This window comes from Pelobates fuscus, chromosome 1 (genome assembly GCF_036172605.1).
Source record: "Pelobates fuscus isolate aPelFus1 chromosome 1, aPelFus1.pri, whole genome shotgun sequence".
NCBI lineage: Eukaryota > Metazoa > Chordata > Amphibia > Anura > Pelobatidae > Pelobates > Pelobates fuscus.
Genome location: NC_086317.1, coordinates 260,015,938 through 260,042,543, shown reverse-complemented (window position 1 = coordinate 260,042,543; position 26,606 = coordinate 260,015,938). Strand labels below are relative to the sequence as shown.

The 26,606-nt window shown below is 37.7% G+C and overlaps 1 protein-coding gene across 2 annotated transcripts in view; it reads right to left on the bottom strand.

Annotated features, from left to right (window-relative positions):
- Positions 1-19,830: 19,830 nt before the first annotated feature.
- The window catches only part of TXLNG (taxilin gamma), a 36,783-nt gene continuing 30,007 nt past the window's right edge, over positions 19,831-26,606 (bottom strand). For both annotated transcript variants that reach the window (XM_063444579.1, XM_063444580.1), the window contains exons 8-10: positions 24,156-24,248; positions 23,537-23,632; positions 19,831-20,175 (exon numbers count right to left, since the gene is read on the bottom strand). In XM_063444579.1, coding sequence (XP_063300649.1) covers positions 19,846-20,175; positions 23,537-23,632; positions 24,156-24,248 — 519 coding nt within the window. In that variant the 3' untranslated portion in view covers positions 19,831-19,845. The remainder of the gene's footprint in view (positions 20,176-23,536; positions 23,633-24,155; positions 24,249-26,606) is intronic.

Here is a 26,606-nt window from a genome sequence, read left to right as displayed (position 1 = left end):
ATGGAGCCAAAGGTGCACTTGAGGTCTTAATAAACCTTACATGGTATATGGTAAAAGTAAATATCGACCCCCTATGAACAAAGGGCAAAAACAAAATAAATAAATAGATAAAAATGCCAGCTAAGGAGATAATAGTTAATGGTCACCATAGTAAACCTAGACTTAAATTGCCCTAATAAGGGGGCCAGCCCACCAAGCTGTGAGCAGTGATTCTCAATGACCCAGTATAGGATACCCAAGTACTGGCCAGTAGTATATGGTATAGGGTTCACTGGCCACAAGATTGTAAATCAAATTGTACTGAGCCAAAGTACAGCCATAGTTCTAAGTAAGTATCAAAGTGCCCCATTATGGCTACATATAAAAGGCCAGGTAGATGCAAGTACAACATCTATCATATCGCTGAGCATGACGGTCCCTATGTATATAGAATTAGGATCCTAAGAACCATAAAGAGGCAGTGCCATCAAAGACATCATACAGGGTCAAGAGGCCTAAGGTGCAATTTATAATAGAGTAGATAATGTTAATAAATCAGTGGGTAAAAAACAGACTGTACATAATTATACAAAGTTCCAGATCAATAATACAGCGGAAAACAAATTCCGAGGATCTAGAGAAGCTAAGTGGATACATAGATATTAACCAAAGCAATAATAAATCGGTGCGTGGTGCCCACATATACAGTGCCAGTTCTCAAAAGAGGGCATCTAATCTGAGATGAATGGGGTGTATGAGAAAAAGGATATTCTCTCTAACTTGTCATTATTACACAGTCCTATTTTCTAAGCGAAATATCGTATATGCATGCTTCTCTTTAAAGGGGATATTTGTTATAGCTATTATCTAACAATATAAGTTCTATAGCAATCTTGGCAGTTGTATTCTTCACATTGATATTTCAATAAAGATACTCATATCTAGAATATTTGTGATATGAAACTCTCGACGAATACATTTTTCATTTTACATTGCAACTCGGGTGCTGTTCGCTAGAATGTCTATAATCTTGCAGTGTAATTTTATTTAGTTAATTATATTCTCTCTTCTTATATATTATATATATTTGTACAATCTAAGCTATTTCTTCATTTTCCTAAATTATATATTAATTATCACTAAGATTTATAACTTTGATAGTTTTTTACATTATTCTCACTGTCTGTATATTTTATATATCTAGCTTTATAATTTGAATATTTGCTCCATATTTTCGGATGTTAGTTGATCTATTTTTAAGAATATGTGCTATCAAAAAATTTTTTTTTTCATAAATCACAATATAGTTTAGAACACCTTTGCAAAGACTGGTTTTAGAATAACTGTTTTTAAAGATTTAATTAAAACAGGGGTAGTCAACTTTTTTCTACCTACCGCGCACTAATGCATCTTTCTTGATGGAAACATTTCCTTACTGCCCACCAGTTTTCAGTGCAGAATATTTTCTAGAAAGGAGGGTGTTTTAAAAAAAAAAATTAAATACATTCATCTTTTTATTTCTACTTTATGCATGTTTATAATGTTTTAAACTTTATAAAGTTTAATGAGAAAACAATAAAGTAAATTGAAATTACCTTTACTAGTGATTAATGAGATCCTTGAGGCTGATGCTGCGAGACTAAATATTTGATAACTGGTTCGATTTTCTTAGGAACAAAAGAAGGTCTCCTCTTTCGGTGATATTAAGACGACTTCTCTGTTTGCTCATAATATGATTTCTCATCTGTGCATCAGCTCCCCTCCTCAATTCCTAGGTAGACCACTTACTATTATTAGCCAACAACAATTCTCTCCTTTTCCTTTTTATATTTTTTATTTTCCTTCTTTCTCCTTTTTTACAAGTACTCTGCTCCTTCTTTCTCCTATTCTACAAGTACTCTGCTCCTTCTTTCTCCTATTCTACAAGTACTCTGCTCTTTCTTTCTTCTATTCTAAAAGTACTCTGCTCCTTCTCTCTCCTTTCTTACAAGTACTCTGCTCCTTCTCTCTCCTTTCTTACAAGTACTCTGCTCCTTCTTTCTCCTATTCTACAAGTACTCTGCTCCTTCTTTCTTCTATTCTAAAAGTACTCTGCTCCTTCTCTCTCCTTTCTTACAAGTACTCTGCTCCTCCTCTCTCCTTTCTTACAAGTACTCTGCTCCTTCTTTCTCCTATTCTACAAGTACTCTGCTCCTTCTTTCTCCTATTCGACAAATACTCTGCTCCTTCTTTCTTCTATTCTAAAAGTACTCTGCTCCTTCTCTCTCCTTTCTTACAAGTACTCTGCTCCTTCTCTCTCCTTTCTTACAAGTACTCTGCTCCTTCTTTCTCCTATTCTACAAGTACTCTGCTCCTTCTTTCTTTTATTCTACAAGTAATCTGCTCCTTTTTTCTATTCTACAAGTACTCTGCTCCTTCTTTCTTTTATTCTACAAGTACTCTGCTCCTTCTTTCTCCTATTCTACAAGTAATCTGCTCCTTTTTTCTATTCTACAAATACTTTGCTCCTTCTTTCTTCTATTCTACAAGTACTCTGCTCTTTCTTTCTCTTTTTTTTACAAGTACTCTCCTCCTTAATTTTATCCCCTTTTATATATTTTTCTACCCTTTTTTGATATTTTCTGTTTTATCTCTTTTTTTTTTCTTAAATGCTTTTCTTTTACCTTCCTTATGGCAATGTACAAAAGTAAGGCTTAGGTAGTTTGCCCACTTATTATTATTAGCCAACAACAATTCTCTCCTTGTCCTGCCTATAACTTTTCTTTCTCCTCTTTTACAACTGCTCTGATCCGCTTCTGCCTGTCCCTGCTATCAGCTCCCACTCCTCCCCTTCCTCTTCCCACGTGTTACATGTTTGCGCGCCCATGCATGCATGCATTCTCGCGTGTGTTCGTACTTTCATGTGTGCACTCGCGCCGCCCGGCCTCTCTCTCAAAAGGAGGATTTAGCTGCCGAACTCCCTACCGCCCACCTGGAATCCTGAAACGCCCACTAGTGGGCGGCAGGGACCAGGTTGACGACCCATGAATTAAAACCAATTTTAAAAACGGGGGAGTCATCTAAAATAGTAATATATTAAAAACTAATAAAATAAAAATTAGAATAGTAAAAAAAGTAAGAAATTGATGGAGACCAGTGTTTAAATGTTGACCTTTGATTAGCTATTGAATGTGTTTTATTTTATTGTGTCTATTGAACATGTCTATGCTATGATTTTGTGCATACTATTCTCTTATAAGTGAATGACAATTTCTCAGTACTTTGATCACAAAGGTGACTTATCCAACGTTAATTATTAGGCGGGTGGGTAAGGGGTTTTACCTTTTTGGTAGAGCCTTTAAGTGATTGCTGTGATTTATCATTTTTGTGGTGGGATAAAAAAAATAAATAAATAAAAACTTAGGAGAAGTGATTGTATTGTATACTCCCATCATTGCAAGGTATTGGGAATTACATCTATTCACAGTTAAGAGGGATAAGTGAAAATAGGCATTTAGAGTTAACTATACATGTTTAAATAGGAATTTATTTTGTTTTGGTGGGTGTTTAAGTTAAATTAATTAAATACAGCGGTGATAATGAGTGTTTAGGTTAGATTGGTAAACTACAACAGTGATATTGTGTTTATCTGTGAATCAGGAGTGCGCTGGATGTGAAGAGAGAATTCTCAGGAGGTGTGTAAGTACTTACTTAACACCATAGGGTAAAATATAGTATATATAGTTAAGACACCACAATCAAATAGTACTTGTGATAACTGGCACAAAGTAATCTGCCATTTATGTTTGTGTTCGTCATTGCCAGTGTTTTCATTCAAGAACATTCCATCAAGGAGACTTTATTGCAACTGAGCCAGAAGAAGCAGCTCTAGACACTATACTCAACTGTTGCTGTGAGAAAAAAAATAATACAGCTGAGAATGATGAGGGTAAGAAAAATGGATCAAGAGCAGTTTTGCGTATTTTCTATCCACATATTTGACCATAACACCACGAACTTTAATAATGTTACTTATTGCTTAATTATAATATATTAATTAAAATATTAATATTCATATTTAAGTCACAGCCATAACAGTCAGTATCACAGAATTCAAGAGTAATAAAGGACAAAAAAAGCAAAACAGGAGGACAGGGTATTGTGAATGCATTTGGAAGCTACTTGTGGGGTTGTGTGTGTAAATAGACCTTTGTGCTGTAGTATGTATGTCTATGGGCTGAGTGTAAGAGAAAGTGTGTATGTTTGCTGCTAAAGATAGGTTGTTTTCATCCTTACAGCAAGTATTATGGCATCCTCAAGGAGTCACACTTGCCTTCCGTTAGCCACTTTGTTAAGCAAGTCAGGCTCCTAGTCAAAGCAAACTACACTGCTCAAAAAAATAAAGGGAACACTTAACAACACAATGTAACTCCAAGTCAATCCCACTTCTGTGAAATCAAACTGTCCACTTAGGAAGCAACACTGAGTGACAATCAATTTCACATGCTGTTGTGCAAATGGGATAGACTACAGGTGGAAATTATAGGCAATTAGCAAGACACCCCCAATAACGGAGTGGTTCTGCAGGTGGTGACCACAGCCCACTTCTCAGTTCCTATGCTTCCTAGCTGATGTTTTGATCACTTTTGAATGCTGGCGGTGCTTTCACTCTAGTGGTAGCATGAGACAGAGTCTACAACCCAAACAAGTAGCTCAGGTAGTGCAGCTCATCCAGGATGGCACATCAATGCGAGCTGTGGCAAGAAGGTTTGCCGTGTCTGTCAGCGTAGTGTCCAGAGCATGGAGGCGCTACCAGGAGACAGGCCAGTACATCAGGAGACGTGGAGGAGGCCGTAGGAGGGCAACAACCCAGCAGCAGGACCGCTATCTCCACCTTTGTGCAAGGAGGAACAGGAGGAGCACTGCCAGAGCCCTGCAAAATGACCTCCAGCAGGCCACAAATGTGCATGTGTCTGCTCAAACGGCCAGAAACAGACTCCATGAGGGTGGTATGAGGGCCCGACGTCCACAGGTGGGGGTTGTGCTTACAGCCCAACACCATGCAGTACGTTTGGCATTTGCCAGAGAACACCAAGATTGGCAAATTCACCACTGGCGCCCTGTGCTCTTCACAGATGAAAGTAGGTTCCCACTGAGCACATGTGACAGACGTGACAGAGTCTGGAGACGCCGTGGAGAACGTTCTGCTGCCTGCAACATTCTCCAGCATGACCGGTTTGGCAGTGGGTCAGTAATGGTGTGGGGTGGCATTTCTTTGGGAGGCCGCACAGCCCTCCATGTGCTTGCCAGAGGTAGCCTCACTGCCTTTAGGTACCGAGATGAGATCCTCAGACCCCCTGTGAGACCATATGCTGGTGCGGTTGGCCCTGGGTTCCTCCTAATGCAAGACAATGCTAGACCTCATGTGGCTGGAGTGTGTCAGCAGTTCCTGCAAGATGAAGGCATTGATGCTATGGACTGGCCCACCCGTTCCCCAGACCTAAATCCAATTGAGCACATCTGGGACATCATGTGTTGCTCCATCCACCGTCACGTTGCACCACAGACTGTCCAGGAGTTGGCAGATGCTTTAGTCCAGGTCTGGGAGGAGATCCCTCGGGAGACCATCTGCCACCTCATCAGGAGCATGCACAGGTGTTGTAGGGAGGTCATACAGGCATGTGGAGGCCACACACACTACTGAGCCTCATTTTGACTTGTTTTAAGGACATTACATCAAAGTTGGATCAGCCTGTAGTGTGTTTTTCCACTTTAATTTTGAGTGTGACTCCAAATCCAGACCTCCATGGGTTGAAAAATTTGATTTCCATTTTTTTATTTTTGTGTGATTTTGTTGTCAGCACATTCAACTATGTAAAGAACAAAGTATTTCAGAAGAATATTTAATTCATTCAGATCTAGGATGTGTTATTTTTGTGTTCCCTTATTTTTTTTGAGCAGTGTATAAAAAACAAAACATCACTCCCACCTTGGCCTTTTATCCGGGGCTGTCAATGATATCTAGTCCCCTCTAATTCTTTGGCAATCTGGCAGCAAACAGAAGTAAAAAGATACAGCACACCGTGTATTAATAATGAATTGATCATTTTACTGTGACTTCACCGACATCCAACATTTTGACCCAAAATACAGATCTTTAAGAAATCATAATGTAAGGCTCCTCAAACCAAAAGAAAGTATATCAGCTTCTTCCAAGTCTACATAAAATTCCTTTATAACATGTCCCCTTCAGTGCGTTAGGGAATGTTTGGAACTTTTCCCATAAGACCTGGCCTGCTCCACAGACGGATTGTGCTACTGCTTTGCCTCCTGTCTCCTCTGGATCTACTTTGATATTTTCCAAGTTTTTGGACACAGGATGGCAGACATGGAACACAATTCAGTTATTGCTCCAGTCCCTCCTTTGGAGATTGGCACAGATTTTTATTCAAACCTGCTTGTGGTCCCAAAAAAAGATATCCACCTTTCAAGCTGACTCCGAGCTCAAAATTCTTAACAGGTTATTTCAAGAACAATGCTTCATGATGGAGACTTAGCAGTTGGTCCTTTTCTCTCTGCTAGGTTTCCCTATAGCCACTGTCAAACTGCATGATGCCCATCTTCACATCCTGAAGCACTTTGTGTTTCTCCACTTTGCTTTTTTGGACAATCACTGTCAGGTTGTGATGCTGCATGCCAATATATCCATACTTCGATGATCTTCTTCAGACAGACTTTTATGAACAGGTGTTCCTTCACGCAGACCTTCTCCTCTGGCTTCTGCAGAAAATGTTAGGTGCTCTAACATTAAGCTTGTGTTTGAGGACCAAATGGGGATTTGACAGCCTTATAGCGGTCTTATTCCCATAACCGCAGAGAGAGTGTTTATATTGGATCTGGCAACTACAACTAGTACACAGAGGTGGTCATCTTACACAAGTACTGCTTGCTGCGATTTCATGGAAAAAGAGACTGAACCCTGGGGTGGCCTTATGCATCCCATGAACCACTATACCTGCTCAGGTACAGAGTTTGGTTCAGACCCCGGTCAATAAAAGGGATACACCCAGGCAGCAAATCTAATATTTGTGTTTTTTGTTCAGGAATCAGAGGCTGAACACTTGCCAGCCTCTAAATATGATTCATTGTAAAAGGTGTCTCGAAAGGCCCCAGTTTGACATTATGTGCTAAAGACCATGTGAAACAAATAAATGGCAAGCAAGCATGACTGTTGGGAAAGAAGACAGCTGAAATCCAGCAAATCACAAGTAACAGATGAAACAGACACAGACTGCTCTATTAAGCATACGTATTTACTTAATCTATACAGAAATGAGTAGATAAAATGTAAAATTCACATTCCTGAAAAATCTCTACAAATGTTTTTTTGTTTTATGTTTTTAAAGCAAAACAGTGAAATCCAAATACCTATTATTTTCCTTTTAAAACACCATGAAAAGCAAACATGGGTTGTAAAAATAAAGCAGCGTATAGCAGAAAACTAGATTTTTGCATTCTTATAATTTTTTTTTCACAGTTATTTTCCTATACAGTCTGAGGAGGTAGATTTTTATTTAAAACACCTGAGCTGTATTAACCAGATTTAACAGAAGTGTATTAAGACAGAGAAGGGAAAATATTGTATAACAATAGATGTGTTCCTGTATTACCGGAAATGGTATGAGCAAAACATAAGTATATAAAAATACATTTTCTTTCAATGGCAAGAGTAACCTCTCCCCCCTCTAAGTAGTTTTTTAAACACATAAAAATAGTTCATATCACACAATTTTTAAAAAATATTTATATATAAAAAAAAAAGTAATGATATTTGAACAGTTATTAGAATAGTAAATGTATTTGCAGGGAAAAGGGCAATGCTGTAATACAGGACATTATCCTTTATAAGTTTATTCACTGAATGAGTAATTTTGGAGGGTTGATCTCCAAGGTGCAATTTAGATAAGTGCGTCAAAAGCTGAAAAATAGAGTCCTACTGGCTTACATTTTGTATTTCACATAATTGTTTAGCATATCAACTTATATTTTATTTTTAAGCCTTGCTTATTCAGGAGTCCTTTTTTGGACTTCAGTGTGCCAATACGCAAAGAAGGGTTTTTAAATGCTATCCTTGACTACCCAGAAAATAAATGAAAAGACCAAAAATCCCTAAAATAGAATGTCAGTGTATGAAACAATGCAAAACACCATGATATAATAGTAGATTATTTTCCGCATAAATGTAGTGGTTTAGGTTGCAACTGGAATGTTGTTAAGATATTGACAATCTTTGACCTTCTACAATCTAACTAGCACAGTTTCGTGCCATTTTAGAATATCGAACAGAATATTTGCACTATTACTTTTACAGAGTGTTCCTTATTTATATTGAAAACAAAAAAAGTTGATAAAATTAATGATTTTGTATCCAATCATGGCAATCCGTAAATGCACTTTCAAGGTTTTGATAAATTCTAGAGTCTGAACTAAACCAAGGTGATGCTTGTCGAGAGATGTACTAAGGTGTTGTAAGTTGATCAACTTCTTATCTTTAAGTTACAGCTTTCCTACGTTTAAATACTACGCTCTACAGCGAAAACCTTGCCCCTATGCTCAGTGATTCATAGTTTTGCTTTATTCTGAGAAAAAATCTGCCAGGATTACAGTTCCAAGAAGGCGTTTGACACCCATCCATATCACATCTATGCACTCGCTCAGGATAGGAATTATACAACTTTGTACTTATTGGAATAAAGCGGACATTGAACAGGTTTTGTTGAAAGCTCTTTTGCTCATCCCAGTAATAATAAGCAATCCAGTGTCTTAATTATACTGGCCATGTTAGAAAGGGACATTATGCTGAAGAGGCAGACTTTGATTCAATCCACTTTGCATTAATTTTTTTTATAATTTACTGGCAGCAAAATATCCAAGACACTGTTACACATTGCAAAACAGAAGCCTGATTTAATCTAAACCAATGTAATCTATAGATTTTCTAGCTGAATATTAACATATGTGGATATAACAAAAATAAATTACATAATCCACATTAGGTGCTAGTGATGCCCATTTTATCCCAGAATGCATTTCATTCAGCTACCCAATGTATTATTTATATATGCTTAACTATAGATTAACTTAAAGGGAAAATCATTTACAGATTAAAAACAGTTCTTGGTGAACACAGTCCAATTAAGTCAATGGTAAAACAAATGGTTTCCTCATTTTCTGAAAATAGATTCAAATGTAAAATAAATTTGTAATAACAGAAATAAACTCATATTACAATGTGTTTTTAAACAACCCAGATATGGTCCTCAGAACTTTCTTTGGTCGCAAACCTTTAATTCAAGTATTGCTTATTTTCTAAATTCAATATTTAAGTTCCCTTTAAATTTAAGGTTGCACTAAAAGTGCACCCTAAATAGGGGTTGCCGTATAAGAGCACCTGTGTATACAACTGTTCTACAGACACAAACAAGTTTATGATGTGCTTTTTGCATCCAACTGGAAACTGTGTTCAAATGGGTCATTGTAAGTAGACAATATAATGGGGAAAAAATGCAAAGTTTTATATTATTAGGCACAGTACATACTGTAATAAAATAAATTTTAGATCCTGATTGACGGAATGCTTTATTACCACGGTGAAACTCTCTCTCTCTCTAAACACAAGTCATATATCTCATTACTTAAAGGGACACTATATTCATCAGAACAACTACAGCTTATTGCACTTGTTCTGGTGAGTATAATCATTCCCTGCAGTCTTTTTGCAGTAAACATTGTTTTAAATGCAGTGTTTATATTACAGCCTAGGGATACCTCCACTGACCCTACAGGTGCTTCATGGGGCAGTGCCCATCAGTGTCTTCACCCTCCGCATTGAGACACTGACCTTTCCTCATAGAGATGCATTTCTATGAGGAGATGCAGATTGGCCAGGGCTGTGTTTGGCTTAGGCTGGCTCTGCCCCTGACCTGCCTCCAATGACAATCTCAGCCAATCCTATGCTTACCTATCAGAACATTGTGACTGTCTCAGAACACCATTTGTGATTATATCAGCCAAGGAGACAGAACAGGGGCAGAAGCAAACTGGAATAAAGGTAAGATTTTACTATATTTAGGGGGAACGGGGAAGCAGATAGTGTTTTTAAACAATATAGGATCAGGAATACTGACCCTATATTGTTCCTTTAAAGGATTTCTCCAACCAAAAAAACAATGTTTTAAGAAATCACTGGTTTTGGTCAAAGTAACCCCTCCTGGTCTCCCGCATACGTAAAATTAAATACAGCTCTAAAACACACATCCATTCCAGTGCCTAGGCAAAGTTTTCTATCAGCCTGACCTTCCTCCGTTGATGGAAGGAAGGGTGGGATGAGGGGTAACATGGGTGGCATGTCTGTGTTGGCACTGGCTGTCTGGCACTAGCATGCTAGCGTCAGATGTCATATTTGTAACTTGTTCACATTAGTCACCTGGATCTCTTGTTCCAGGCTGACTAAAGACACCCCAATGAAGCAGCTGGAGGTGCAGTTACAACTGTGACAGAAGAGAAGAGATGTTTCACAATGAAATGCTGCACACATACAGATTTCAAACAGCATGCACACTTTAAATAACTGAAGTGGCCATAGTCCTTGAAGTAATCCTTTAAATATCACAATAAACAACATGGTACAGGAGACCCTATCTGACTCAATAATGGTGGCCATAAAATAAAACAAAACTAAGTTGTTTTTGCCACAGATCAGGCACACACTACACATGATAACTTGAGAAAAGTAGAAAACAATGAACAATCTAATCTACACTGTGTCCCGGAATATTAGAGACACTATCATGAAAAATGCTGTGCGTGTTAACATATGTTAAAATAATAAGGGTTATTCACTAAACTAGAAATATTTATGGCTTGACCAGGGCAATTAAAAGGTGTAACCAAAATAGTTTAATCTACAATTACTCATTGTTTTGGTTTACATTTTTAAAAAATGTAGTTAATGACCTTTTAAGAATATATTTCTATACATTTTGAAAATGCTGATGTGTTTTATTGAAGTCTATGTAGCTCTTCCCCTAACATTTAAAATAGAATGTCTGCAAAACCCATTATTGCACCAACTGTTGAGCTGAGCATTATTTTAACCCCTTAAGGACCAAACTTCTGGAATAAAAGGGAATCATGACGTGTCAGACACGTCATGTGTCCTTAAGGGGTTAAATATAATGATCCTTTCATCAAGTTTTGAAAGGAAATTAATTCTTTGTTAAAGTATATGTAAAAACGAAAAACAAAACAAACCCCTCATCCCTACCTTTTAGACAGGATCCTGCATGTATATGAAATCATGAGAAATTCATCCCTACCTTTAGTATGTGACAGGATCCTTCAGCCACATACACACACACACCTTGGCTCAGACAGTGTTTGAATGTGACTGTTAGTCAATGTTATGATGTTACTACCCAGTACCTTGGGTCTGACGCAAGGTGTATGTATATTGGCAGAGGATCCGGTCACATACTAAAAGGTTAATCATGATTTGCATATACTTCAAGGAACAAATCTTGATGAAAGGATCATTATATTAAAATATAGTGCTGAGGTGACAGTTCTCCTTTAAAGTTTAGAAACAAAGAAAAAGGAAAAAACAAACAATAGCGCTTGAAGGGTGCATCACTTTGCACTTACAGAAAGGGGTAATGGCAGTGGTTATTATAGTTCTATAAAAAATGTAATACAAAAATAACGGAAAAATTGTAAAAGTAAAAGGTAAAAAAATAAATTGTTAATTCACTTTTTCTGATACAGTGGCAGAAAATTATTTACCACATTCTGATTTTGCCCAAAGAAAATGCTACATTAGAGAGATTGAACTAAATTAAAACTTAATAATTACAGAAGATTTGTCATGCTTTTTAAATGGGAAGACAAACAGAAAATTAAATGTTGTGCATTCTTTTTTTGGAGGAAAAGGTGCACTTTGGGATTTTTCAACGCATTGTAGCCCTTTTTAAGTACATATAAAGGTTTTAATAAAGCCGTTCGCCCTGTATAACACTAATGTTTCACTAGAATAACAAAGTATACAGAAAAGTAGACCAACCATATGTGTTGGGCGAGGACATGATGTGCATAGCTTCCCTGTAGCAGTCAAATAAAAAGTCCACAAGCAGTAAATGATGCCCTTTTCAATACAGCACTAGCACACAAGTATCAAGAAAGGTTCAAGTGGGCATTTGTATGGTATCACTAAAGCATAGGAACGCCAGATATTTCAACAGTTACCGAAAATACTAAAAAAGCAATTAGACAGGGAAGCCAGAACAAAAATGCTGTGGTTTACTTTTAGCAAATGAAATTGCACCATATGGCCTCAAAAGGGGAACAGTCAATTTTCTGGAAATTACATCACTGAAAAAAACAGTTAAACGAACACTAGGCACCGTATCAGTTTGACTGTTTGAAATAGTTATGGTGGTTGGAGTCTGTGGGTGCCAAGTCCAGCATCACTGCAAAACAGTAACTGTGGAATGGCATGAAACCGAGCATAGCCCCACATCTGCTATTTCAACATTGGAGGCCAGGCTGCAGGAAGTAATCTGTGAAATTGGCAGTAAATCTTTTAATGGTAATGTGGGTACCAGCGTCTAAGGACTTCAGGCACCATAACCACTTTAATCAATTGATGTCTACAGTGTCTCTTTAAAGAAAACAGCACATGAAGAACAAAATAAACACAAGTTATAGATTACTTCCAGTGTATACTGAAGATTTGTGATTTAAGACTTGTGACATCACAATCCATGCACAGCAAGGATACTTATTGTTTTGGAGTAGAGCTCGATTACTGACAGGTTGCAAAGTTGAAGGGAGACAGTGTAGATTTCTACCTTTTATTTGATTTCTTCAGACCTCATCAGTATGTGTTTGTTAAATTAAGGAAATATGTATAACATAGTATTAAAATACTGGAAATGGATTGTTCCCCTTTATTACATAAAATTGGAATAAACTCCTATTAAAGCAGTACAATGTAATACTGGTGACTGTCAACAAAAGAGAGGCCTAACTTTTGGAATACAGGTTCTTGAAGGACTGATTCCTGTGATGTTCAGCAAAGGGAATGTAATCCACAATAGCCTATGAATCAGAGGTCTTAAACTACTGGCCTATGGACATTTGCAGCCCCTTCCTGCAGAGTAGCATCTCAATAGTCAGACAGTTTGTTGAGACATTTAAACAGTGTGCTACTGGACAGCTTGGCAAATGTGGCTGCTTTCCCGATAATGTAGCATGGCTTAAAAGATCCAGTACACAAAGCTGTTTGTGCAGTGCGAGTAAACATAATGGCATATCATATCCCTACTCCCCATCTACACACCATGTGCCATATTCTCAGTGGACAAGTCCGGTCACAAGCACCCCCAACTCTCATCACTCTGTTGGTCATGCTAGAATTTGGGTACTTTCCACGAGTGCCTGTATAAGTGTGTTTGTGGGATTTTGTAAATTTTTTGTGAGTGCTTATGTGTGTATCTGTCAACGTGGATCTGTGTGTGTGACTGGGAGTACGAACTGTGTGTAAGCGGGTGTGGGGGGGAACAAACTGCTATTATGTGAGATGATGTGTTGGCCAGAGAAATGGAGTTTGAGATCCCGGTTTTAAATTAAAGGAGAATAACTAGTCCTACAATAATGTGGATCCGCTTAACAAATTAAATCCTTTATGTTACTGTTTTTGTTTTGTTTGTTTCTGAGGTCTTATTTCTGAACATTATGAGATTTTATATGAGGGTTACCTACAACGCATTGAATCTATACATCTCTATGGGGAACGTTCAGTGTCTCCATGAAAAGTGTAGAGACACTACATGTAGGTGCTGCACACTATTCAGCACTAACACAGGAAGCACCTCTAGCGGCAGTCTGAATGACTGCCAATAGAGGTGTTACTAGACAGCAAGGTTCTTTGAAAAGGCTGCAGGGACAGGCTAAAGACACCAGAACCATTACATTACGCTGTAGTTGTTCTGTGACTATAGTGTCCTTTTAAGATCATTAATGATAGTTAACTGGAGACTCTAATTGGACACTGACATCTAATTTAATATCTATTGCTACAGTCACTGCTGGGTTTACCAAAAGAGCCAACCACATGTTAAAGACTAAATGACCCCAAGCTTAGTGAAGCCTCTTCTGCAGCAAAATAAAAATAAAAAAAGACTAGCTGCACAGTAACACGTGTATATAAAGGTACGGCAGAAAAGCAAATGAAGATTACCTTTAATATGTTCCATACTATTTTATATAACCTTCTGAATAATGTTAATTGTAAACTACCACAGTATTTTAAAGTTGGAATAAGAAAAAAAAAATTAAAAAAAATTCTCAATAGGACATGTAATATAGCCACTGTGTATTATTTTGTAAATCGAACCACCTGGCTTGTCCTTGCATTGTGGACCACTTATATGACTGAAAACTGTGCATAATAAACAGCTGAAATAAACTCCAATTGAGTCTTTGAGATGCCTGGGGCTGCCTGGTATAAAATGTTTGGATTTTGAATCCAGTCTCTTGGTTTCCAGCAAGGTATTTAGTCAGATCTAAGCCAGGAAATGCACCAAAAATAGATATTTATTTCTATGTAAGTAGTGCAAAATAATAAATACAGAAGCTATAATACATGCATTCTTTATTTCTTTTAAATAATTAAAAATGATGACCGTTTTCCTTTAAATGCAGTCTGTGTTAAGCTAGGTCATACATTAAGAGACAATCTTATGTCACAAAAAGTGGTCTGTAAGGATCCTATATCAAAATGGAATGTACAACTCATTTATAGGCAGCACAGCTGCAAACAGCTCACATCTGATCTCATCCATGCTTGCATGAGGTGCAGATTGCAATGGCAGCATCACATAGTACATTTCAATAAAAGCAACAACATTGCAGTTAATTGGTACCCTGTACTTATTTTCTTGACACAATTCTGAAACAATTTTAACTATAAAAAAAACTAAGCCGAAAAAAATCAAAATCGACAGCCAGCTAAACTGATTATTGGAGGAACATGTAATAACATTTGAAAGCCTGAATTGGAAAATGTCCTGTTCTAGGTATGTAAAATGAAGGTACATTTTCAGTAGTCTCACACAAATCCTATGCACAGCACAAATGGCAATATGAAAGCATTAAAGATTTTTTATTGGGTATTCTAATTCATGTTTTGTTTCCCTTTTCAAAAACAGGGTAAATATGATGCCCTCAATGGAATTCAATCAGTTGCCTTAGGTGGTCTATTGCAATCCAGCTCAGATGGACAGGATGTTCAGTGGTCCCTGAAAATGTCTTCATTCAAATGGATTGGCAATGCTTGTAAATCCTTACTATGAAGGTCATCGAAACGCTCTACTAACAGGGGCAAAAACTAAATGGGTTAAAATAAACAGAAAGAATATGCTGTGAAATATGTTGCACTCAGCAGCGTTTGTCAACCTTTGGTATATAAACCAGTTGTGATACATTTGATGAGCTAAATGTAGGCTTCAACATTTTTACTTACTAGGTATGAAATAAAAGCTGCTTTAGCGAAAGTCAGCTGGAAAATTAAGTATAAAAAAAAAAAAAAAAAGAATTGCAAAAAAAATTTAAAGGTGTGAGAATCATAGACAAGGATGACTAATTTAAATGTCTCTAACAATCATGGATATTAGAATATTTGCAACCCAACTCGCCTAATTTTCATCAGAACATGCCCTACATGTGATCAGAGCCATTTTGCATTGTACATTCTATACACAAAGATATTTTAAACATAAGAGTATATGGCAGACTTGTACAAAAATAGCGGCTAACTACTGCACTATGGGGAGTGTTGGAAAGACTTTCCCCATGAGAGTAATCCATCTTATTATTGGTCTTTTTAACCCAGAGCAGGGTGGAAGTGGCTCTGATACCGTATATGCAAGTGCCATTCAGAAAGGAAGGGAAGGTGATGTAGAGTTATATATTGTAAAGACGTTTTCTGCACTATATGTCACTTTATGGTTTAGTAACCTGTAGTAATGAAGTATATGATGTGTAAAACAATAGATTTAGGTCACAGTGCACCATAAATTGGCTTTTCTATTTGTGCAAAAAAAATTGTTTCTACCAGTTCGACCAAATCGAATTTCTTTTAATCAAAAACAGAACAAAATCAATTTGCCTGTGATTTACCTGAACGGGTCGATTTGTTCAGGCTTGGATTGATAGAAATTAGATTTTGAAGTCTAGCTGCTTGTCATATTTGCCAGTATGTTTCCTGCACAGGTTTAGAATTTTAGTAATACCGTATATACTTGAGTATAAGCCGACCCGAATATAAGCGCCGAGGCCCCTAATTTTACCCCCAAAAACTGGGACTTGTTGACTCGAGTATAAGACTAGGGTGGGAAATGCAGCAGCTACTGGTAAATTTCTAAATAAAATTAGAACCTAAAAAAATTATATTAATTGAATATTTATTTACAGTGTGTGTATTTAATGAATGCAGTGTGTGTATGAATGCAGTGTGTGCGTATGAGTGCAGTGAGTTGTGTGTATGAGTGCAGTGCGTGTGTGAGTGAGTAAAGTGTGTGAGAGTGCAGTGCGTGTGTGTGAGTGCAGTGCGTGTGTGTGAGTGCAGTGCGTGTGTGTGAGTGCAGTGCGTGTGTGTGAGTGCAGTGCGTGTGTGTGAGTGCGTGTATGTGTTGGTGGGGGGTGGGCATTTTGATTATTGTTATTTTATTAATTTTAATCATTTTTTTGTTCTATTATTATTTATTTTATTAATTATTATTTTATTTTTTGTTATATTGTTATTTTTTAAAAATTATTATTATTATTTTTAATATTTAATAATTATTATTAGTTATTTTTTTCGTCCCCCCTCCCTGCTTGATACATGGCAGGGAGGGGGGCTCTCCTTCCCTGGTGGTCCAGTGGCATTGGCAGTTCAGTAGGGGGGGAGGGGGCTGGCAGAGCGGTTACTTACCTCTCCTGCAGCTCCTGTCAGCTCCCTCTTCCTCCGCGCCGGTCCGGTCAGCTCCCCTGTCAGCTCACACTGTAAGTCTCGCGAGAGTCGCACTATGACCCCGCGGCTCTCGCGAGACTTACACTGGGAGCTGACAGAGGTGCTGAACGGACCGGCGCGGAGGAGAAGGGAGCTGACAGGAGCTGCAGGAGAGGTGAGTAAACGCTCTGCAGCCCCCACAGCCCCCAGTCTGTATTATGGCAATGTAAGTTGCCATAATACAGACATTGACTCGAGTATAAGCCGAGTTGGGGTTTTTCAGCACAAAAAATGTGCTGAAAAACTCGGCTTATACTCGAGTATTTACGGTATTTGCAAAATCCATTTAGATTTTTTGGAATAAACTTAAATAAAGCATCAATTAGACTCATCTGTGCTTCCATTGCGGTATTTGGTATTGCACATTCCAAAAATTACCCTAAAAGAGGTATGTCATGAGAACAAGTAGCATGGTTTGTTATATGGTTTACAACTTACTAAACAAAGAAGTCATATATCAGTGTGGCCACACAAAACAAGGTATGAGGAACTGGATAAAAAGATCCAGATATAGCAAAAAAACATCAGACAAAAATAGTACTCACAAATGCAGCAAAGCCTCTCACTGCTGCTCAAACAGTAACAATCCACAGTGCAAATCAAACAAATAGAGGCTGTGCAAAATGTTGCTATGTGCACAAACAAAGTGCTACCAAAATTTATTGGAGGACAGAAGAATAAACAGACGTCACATGGTGCATTGAAAAAGGGTTGTACCCGAAACATCTGTATTATTCTGTCCTCCAATAAATTTTGGTAGCACTTTGTTTGTGCAGATAGCAACATTTTGCGCAGCCTCTATTTGTTTGATTTGTACTGAAGAAGTAATATATGTGGTAAAACATGTATACCTACAGAAACCGCTATATGTAATCAATATTAAAAAACTCCCATAAACTAGGGCCTTAGTATTTCTCCAGATGAAAGTCATTATACTAAAGGTAGAGTGGTTTATTAATGTCTCCAGAAAACTAAGATGGCCTTATTTTGGTATTATGGTCTATCTATATACTATAACTACTACACCCTGATGAATGAAGTGAAAATATGAATTAAACAGATATTGCAAAAGTAGATGATCCATTACTGCACTAGCAGTTCCAGCAAGTGGGGTCTGACCAGCGCCTGTTACCATAGCATGTAGTGGTTATAGTGCTTTGACTGATACACATGACTATTAAGTATCTTATATTAAGTGAATTTTCTTTTTTAGTGCTGTGGTTTGTTTGGGATTCTTTAATCTTAGAACAGCACCCCCACATACATGTCCTAGTCTGCCTGAGATTTGGGGGAGTACAACTTGTGGGAAGCAGTGGCCATTATCACAGTCCCTTTCTAAGTAATGATACGAAAAGAAGCTGGGAAGACAGAATTATGCTGTTTCTATCTCCTCTGCTGACATATTTCAGGAGGGGGACGACGACGACGACAACTTAAAAATGGGCTCCTACATGAACTAAATTTAATAAATCTCTATTGATCTAACCTAATTTTGTAGAACAGAAAGATCAATGGAAGAAAGAAAGGAATTTTAGAATATTTAATAAAAGGCCTGACTAGGTTATAACCAACTGAAACTGAAGGTTTTAGAGCCTAGTGTGTAATCTTAAACTAAAATTACAAAATGTGTCCACTACAACCTATAAAATAACTTGTACTCTCTGGACAAAACTATAAAATGTATTCAATACAGTAATAAAGTGCCTGATGTTTCAGCGGTCAACCATAGCTTTATGAAGTCTACAGTTAGGAAAGTTGTGCGACAGTTTTTTTTTCTCTTATCGCTTCCTCTCTCTGAATCGGTTCTTCTTTTCTTTAAAACATAAGAAAGTAGAGACGAATTTGTCTTATGTATTTTTCATACGCTTGACTTTCTTTGATTAAAGGAGGAGCTTAAGCCTGCTCCATTTCCCATGTCAGAGAGAAAGTACTCACCCTTCTCATTGACATAAAAAATGGAACCCACTTAAACTCCTCATGTCAGAGAAAGTCAAGCATAGGAAAAATGCACAAGACAAAGTAGTCCCTACCTTATCTGTTTTAAAGAAAACTAGATCAGAAATAAAAAGAGGAAGAGGAGCGGAAACAATAGGAGAAAGGTAAGATCATCATGACAGTGCCACTTTAAGACCTAAAACACTGGCTACTTTTCCTGTTATGTATTTCATAAACCAGGCCAGACAATGCCAGCTATACACACACACATAGTTAATTCAAATTGTTGTCCAGATAGCATGATACGTTTTATGGATCTACTGTCTATAGAACTCTGCATATTAGCCTCTGCATATCTTCACTATTCACTATTTACTTTAAAAACAAACAAACAAAAAAAAAACGATCATTTTTGAACTATGCATACAAGTGGCGTAAAAACGAAATATATACTATTTCAGTTTCTTTATGGTCAAAATAAAGATTCTACTTTATATTTTAGTAAAATTTCATAACATGTGATGTAAACAACAACCCCCGTTTATTTAGTTTTTTTTTTTTTAATCAAGACATGCTGCTCCTAACGAGGGTGTCTTTAACATGCACCCCCCGTACCAGAGCATGGACACCTAAAATAAGGACTATTGTCAAACTGTCTGCTAGACCGTACAAAGATGCTAGGAAGCTTTGTGTACCACATGTAATCCAGAAGTCCTAAGAAAATACAGATATGGTAGAAAAAAGTAAGAAATTTGTCACCACAAAGCAAATTACCACCAACAAAAGTATACACAAAATATATATGTATATTTATATATATGCTTGTGTATCTGGACCTTGTTTTAGTCAACCGAATCTATGTCACAAGAGCCAATTATGCAAGTCTTTTCCTTTTGTACTATTTCCTCTGATGACTGAGATACAATTATGGGCTGAATTCCAGATTCTTCTCTGTCTGTGATCTGACACAGCTCTTTAGAAGATTCCACTGTACTTGTCCCTATCGAGTCTCCTTCTCCTGGATCCTGGTCATCTCGAATAGAAACTTGATCCCGGAGAATTTCAACCTTTTTGTTTAACTCATTCCGCTCGGTTTGAAGGGCCCTGCAAAGCTTCTCTAGCCGCTCCAATTTAAGCTGCATAGCTTTGTATTCTTTGTCTCGTACAGTTTTCTGTGGTAAAGAAAAATAAATGTTTAGTAATGTCATATATACTTAAACAATGCAGCAGTCCAAAAATGGCACTATTCAGACCTTTAAACAAGAAAAAATTATGTTAAGAGTGAAGACAATAGACAACATCCTGTCACCTATGATACGAAGAACATGTAGTAGGATTATTTTGGCTGGCTGGTGGCTGTCCTCCAGATATTTACTAGGTTTTAGGTGCTGCAACGGATTACAGTACATCCAGAGGAATTTTAAGACAAATCACACAGTTATTTACATAAAGCCACCGGTAAAGATGGCCTTGTTTCAGCAGAGAAGGCTTAGACTGTGCACTAAAAATAAATAAATAAATAAAAAACACACTTAAAAAAAAAACAAAAAAAAAAAAAAAACAACGTTGGCAAATTTGACCCGGTTTCACCCAAAATATTTACTGAACATGGGCCTGATGGGAGTAGTGTGATCTGAACCCTGTAATAAGTCACAGCTTGTCCCTTTCTCCCTGCGTCATAAGAGAGTGCCGCGCGGGTAGGAAGGAGGAGGTGGTAGCACCAGCAGGAGCAGCAGGGAGCAGACAGCCTGGAGTGAGTAGCTGCAGACCCCTGCACTCACTCCTATCAATCTCAGCCAGCAAGCATGCCACCCTCCTGGACAAAAAAGGTATGCCGACAGGAGGGTGGCTGCAAATATAAAAGTGATCACATATATGTGTGTATGTGTTTACGTATGTCACATTATGAGTGTATGTGTATATGTATGTGTATCAAGGTATGTGCACATCTGTGTGTCTGGGTGTGCATCTGTATGTATATGTCAGTGTGTGTATCTCTGTGTTTGTGTGTGTTTATATGTATGTATGTATGTATATATATGGCAGTGTATGAGTTTATGTGCATACATCCAAGCAAACACACCTAACACAACAAGCAAACACACCTAGCACAAACATATTACATCAAAACACCCCCTGCATTTAAACTCCAAAAAACTCCAAAATTATATACAAACACACACACACACACCTTCACTCAAACACCAATACAACACACAAATGTACATCCACATTTAAAGGTCAACATTACATCCACACACCCATGCAATTAAATGCAGACATTACATATAAACACACCCAGGTATTAAAACACAAAAATTATTTACAAACACCATTGAAATCAAACGCAAACACAACACACAAGTGCATCACTACATTCCAATCGCAACAGTACATACAAATACACATATATATTTTTTTTAATAGGGTGTATAGTTATATAGTTAACTATCTCCTGGAGATTGATAGATAGATTATATGAAACGGGGTTGGCTGCACTCACCTGAACATGCATAAATGGGGGTGCTGCTGGGGGCCAAATTATACTTGTGTATTGTATGTATGTATATATATATATATATATATATATATATATATATATATATATATATATATACATATACATATACATATACACACACACGTATATTTATTTGGCATTTGGGCAATGGACTGTAAAAAAATTAAAAATCTCTCTCTCTCTATATATATATTACAGTCCATTGCCAAGGGACACTCCAGGCACCCAGACCACTTCTGCCCATTGGAGTGGTCTGGGTGCCAACTCCCACTACTCCTAACCCTGCAACTGTAATTATTGCAATTTTTTTATAAACTGCAATAATTACATTGCAGGGTTAACTCCTCCTCTAGTGGCTTTCTACTAGACAGCTACTAGATGGAACTTCCCGATTTCTAGCAAAGATTTTCTTTGCTAGAGCGTCGCTGGACAATCCTCACGCTGTGTGAGGACCTCCAGCGTTGCTCATTTCCCCATAGGAAAGCATTGAAAATCTTTGCCACGCATGCGCATTAGGTCTCCTCGGATCAGTCTCGCCCACCGGAATCAGAAGGAGGAGCGGCGCGGAGGAGGAGACAGCGATATCGCCGCTGCCTCAGGTAAGTGACTGAAGGGGTTTTCACCCCTTCAGTAACCGGGGATTGGTGGGTGGGAGGGAGAGGGAACCTCCAGTGCCAGAAAAAAGGATTGCTTTCCTGGCACTGGAGTTTCCCTTTTTTTTTTTTTTTTTTTTACCCTTTAAGCTCCACTAAGCTAAACAAACCAGGAAGTAACAGGACAGAATGTCTACTTGAAAGCTAGGAAGGTGTTACCAGGTTCATTATATATATATATAAAAAAAAAAGTGGCATTTTCAATTGGAATCTGCACTTTTTGCCCAATGATTAAAATAGGGCACACTTCACACAAAAAAGCTTTTCAGAAAGCTCAAGTGCTATAGGGATCTGGAGTGTCACTTTAAGTAATTCCTGCACGCACGCCTTTTTATTTTATAGCCTTGGTTGGTCTCTGCATTGTCCAGCATAGAGAAAGTCAGCAATAACATCTCATACATAGTGAATATGCAGAGTATGGGCAACATACAGCGGATGTTCTATAAAAAACAACTAGTGGAGTATTAAAATATGGTGCTTTATTAGTGACTTCAGGGGCAGCTGTTTTTAGTGTTTATTTGACTTATTCTCCTGTGACATTTTCCCCTGGATTCTATGAATGGGTAGCTGGTGTATATTAGGGCTGTCAGTGCAGTCTTGTATTTGTGAATGGGTAGGACATGTGGTAACATAGGACAGAATTAATTCCAAACTTTGGAAAGAGGACTATACACAGACTGTTGACCACAATTTTCCAACCAATGTGACCCACCCCAAGAGTGCCTCAAGGGTAAACTACACACAGCACAATTGACTTGGAGAATTTGTGGAATTTAATTGTTTACTTTACAAAAAATGGCAAAGATTTATCAAGGCAACCAGTCTCATGGAGATATATTTTTTTCTCCCCTGGGGGCTCAAGCTATGTCATATAAATTTTCAATTGCCTGGCAGAGGCCTACAACACTACTTTTATGCTGACTGGCATGACAGATGCTGACCAGTAGCTACAAAGGTTTAGTATCAACAGGGGAAACCCAGTCTCAACAAAGGCTCCAGTACTATGCAAGAAACTAAGTTCGAATGTAGCAAATGTGTTTCGTTTTCAGCAGACTATTTTAGCTGGCTGTTGGACTCTACTTTAAGCCCATATCTTGCTATTGACATATATGGTTTTACTTGAAGTGAAATCAAAGGAAACCCTAGTCCCAGACTCAGAATACACAAAAGTAGTGTGAAACTATATAGTTCTATACTAGTGGCTGGGGACACAGTTTATTTCAGTGTTATGTGCGACAACTCTTCTGAAACGATAATGTATAGATGTCTGTGTAAAGTTTATATGTAGACTTACAAAATAAGACAACAGGTTGCTCCAAGCATCTCTATAAAGAACTAGACGCATCAAAATAAACTCACCTCCTCAGCCATCTGTAGTAGAGACTTGTTATTGGCTTCCCACTTTGTGCGCCAGACCACAGTTTCCTTTTCAAGTTTCTTTATTTTCTTAGTCATCTTTAAAAAAAGACAAACATGACATTTGGATGTCTAACAAAAACAGTGTTCAAAACAAACTTATTAAAGGAAGATAGCAAAAATATTAAAAGATGGAATAAACAAAAACCTTGAAAAAAAAAGACTTCTGAATCCAACAGTGCAGCAATTCTGATGAAATTTACTTTCCATTCACTATTTCTTTGCAGGCATCAATTGGATACTAAAATGAGTTCAGAGGGATGAAGCAGTGTGGACCCTTTTATTGTGTTACATGGCGGATTGTATGGGGTCCATTCCGTCTATATTTTTTGTAAAATAAGGTTAACTGACATACAAAAAAACACTGTCCAGTAGACCAGCTTTTTAGAAACATTAGCCATTGTAGAGTGACGCCTGTCAAAATACAGAAGATATTTAACCAGAAATGGTGGTCATAAGAGTTTGCCAAGCTATAGGCTGTATTGGAACCATTACAGAGGTTAATCCCATATATAACATATAACATTAGGAGTTACTTAATCATAAGTAAAACAAAACAAACCTTCTCCATTTCTTGCCTAAACGTTGTAAAAAGTTCATTACTTTTTGCCATTGTTGTTTGGAATTCCTCAAACTTTTCCATATACAGAGAAAGCTGAAACAATAAAGGCATTCCAAAATGAAAAACTGTTAAAGTTAAAAATAAAATAATAAAAAAAGTATATATACTTTTTATATATCAAAGTATATATACACTATATATATACACTATATATATATATATATATATATATATATATATATATATATATATATATATATATATATATATATATATATATCACAGACAGGTGTATAAGTATATACACTATATATATATATCACAGACAGGTACCAGTAAGATCACTAGTGTATATACACAAATATGGGCATATCAAATCATATCAGTGGGAGCGTCATTACACAGTAAATTAAAAGGAATTAGAGATTGTAGCAATAAACCCTTTTTGGAGACCTCTGAACAAATGCCACCACAAGAATTATATCCCTCCAGACAAACCATAACTTCGCCAGCTTTGCCTTCTCAAATCCTGGCAACCAAACCACCATCAAGAGCCCAACAAATTATGATATGAGTAAAGTTAGACTCCTACCATCCCTGACTACTGATGTGCAATAAATGTTATCACATTGCAACAGTTTAGGAAGGACAGGGTCTAGCAGGATGCAGCTGTTCTCACATCATTGCTATTCTGCACTTTTGACAAGTGAACTCAAGGTGTTCAAGAGAAGTGCATATGAAGTGCATTTTTAAGAGAAATGAGAAGTAAACGTGGACACACTACCCTTAAACGCGGTGCCGTGAAGACCCTTGAAACGGATTGAAAGACAATGTCTAATAAGGAATTGGGGGGTGGGGCGGCCAGGTCAATAACATAAGAATCTGCTAAAGGAATGGAGGTGCTAGTGACTAAGCAGGTCTGATAAAGTAAATGAAGTACTAGTGAATAAGATGAGGTCTAAGAAAGGACTGAGGTTCTGGTGAACACTTGTGGGTGGGTTCTTAAAAATTATCTGGCTAAAAGACGGAAGTTAAAGAGGCTGAAAAGAGGTGAAGCCTGAAGAACATAGGGACTAGTGAAAAGGTGGTATCTGAGAATGTGTAGATGGGCCTGAAGGATTGACCAAACTTAATGATTACCAAGTGGGTCACGGACCTGGCATTTTTGGTTGACACCAGAGAAGAGCTGAACAAAGTCAACCTGAAGCTACAAAGCCCACACCAGTGCCACTGTGCAATTTGAATACATTCTCCATAAAGCTGAGATTAAGAAAAACAGATATAAGAACACTCAGAAAAACCTGATCCATTTTCCAACATGAAAGGCCAAAACGGAGGAAATGGGTAGATGGCCTCCTGTGTTAAATGTATTGGCGTGCGCATGGGATATGCCGTGTATGCAAACAAAGAAAAAGTGGAAAAAAGACGAAAAGCAATTATCCTCAAGAGTGGAGCGGTAAGTATTATGGATTAGACACCTAGCCTAAATAGGGATTATCTGATCTTATCATAAAATAGAAATGGTAATGTGGTCCAGTTGGTCTCAATGTATACATGAAAGAAAACAAGGGGAAATACATAGTATAAATCTGTGTTATTAAAGTATATTGTGAAGCAATCTTGTGAAGTGTCAACTCACATGTAGCAGAGCCTAAAGCAGGACAGGCTCAAATCTCATCCGGATTTAGTGCCGCCTGGTGGCACTTTACCCTTTGGGTCACGGTACTTCTCCTCAATATAAGGGAACAAAAACAACACAACAGTGGACACTTTTGCATCCGCCACATGAGTGGCAAGGAGATCCGAAGACAGGTGCATGTGCCCTCTCACTGTTGTGACTTGTGGGGGAGCTTTCCCAGTAAGCCGCTTCCAGAGATTTTTATATTTTAAATTTACCTAACCTGGAGAAGTGGTGGTGAAGAGCAAGGAGCGACAGCAGTAAGGCGATAATAGTTTAGCAGGGTAAATGCTGTTAGGATACCTAGTTACACTATATCCTGGGGGCCATCAACCTGGAAAATGAAAGAAATGGCTGGGGAAATTGAGGACACACGGAGGACAAGCACCCTGGCACAGTGAGGTGTCCAGGCAGCATCTAGTGAGGTACAACTTAATGAGAGTATAGTGTGTATATGGGTCCCAGTGTGTCAGTATGGGTCCCTGTGTGTATCACAGTTTTGTGTATAGGTGTTTATGAATGGGTCACTGTGAGTGTCAGTATGGGTCACTGTTTGCATTGGTCACTCTGTGCGTATCAGTGTTGGTGTATGGGTCACTGTGTGTCTGAAAGAGTGTTTGCCTACTATCCCAAAGCTGTACAAACAAGAAACTATATTTTTGCATAAGTATTATTAAGTTACATGTCCATACCAGGGTATTAATACTATAGGGTCAGAAATACAAACATGTATTCCTGACCCTATAGTGTTAAAAACACTATTTAGCTTTAGA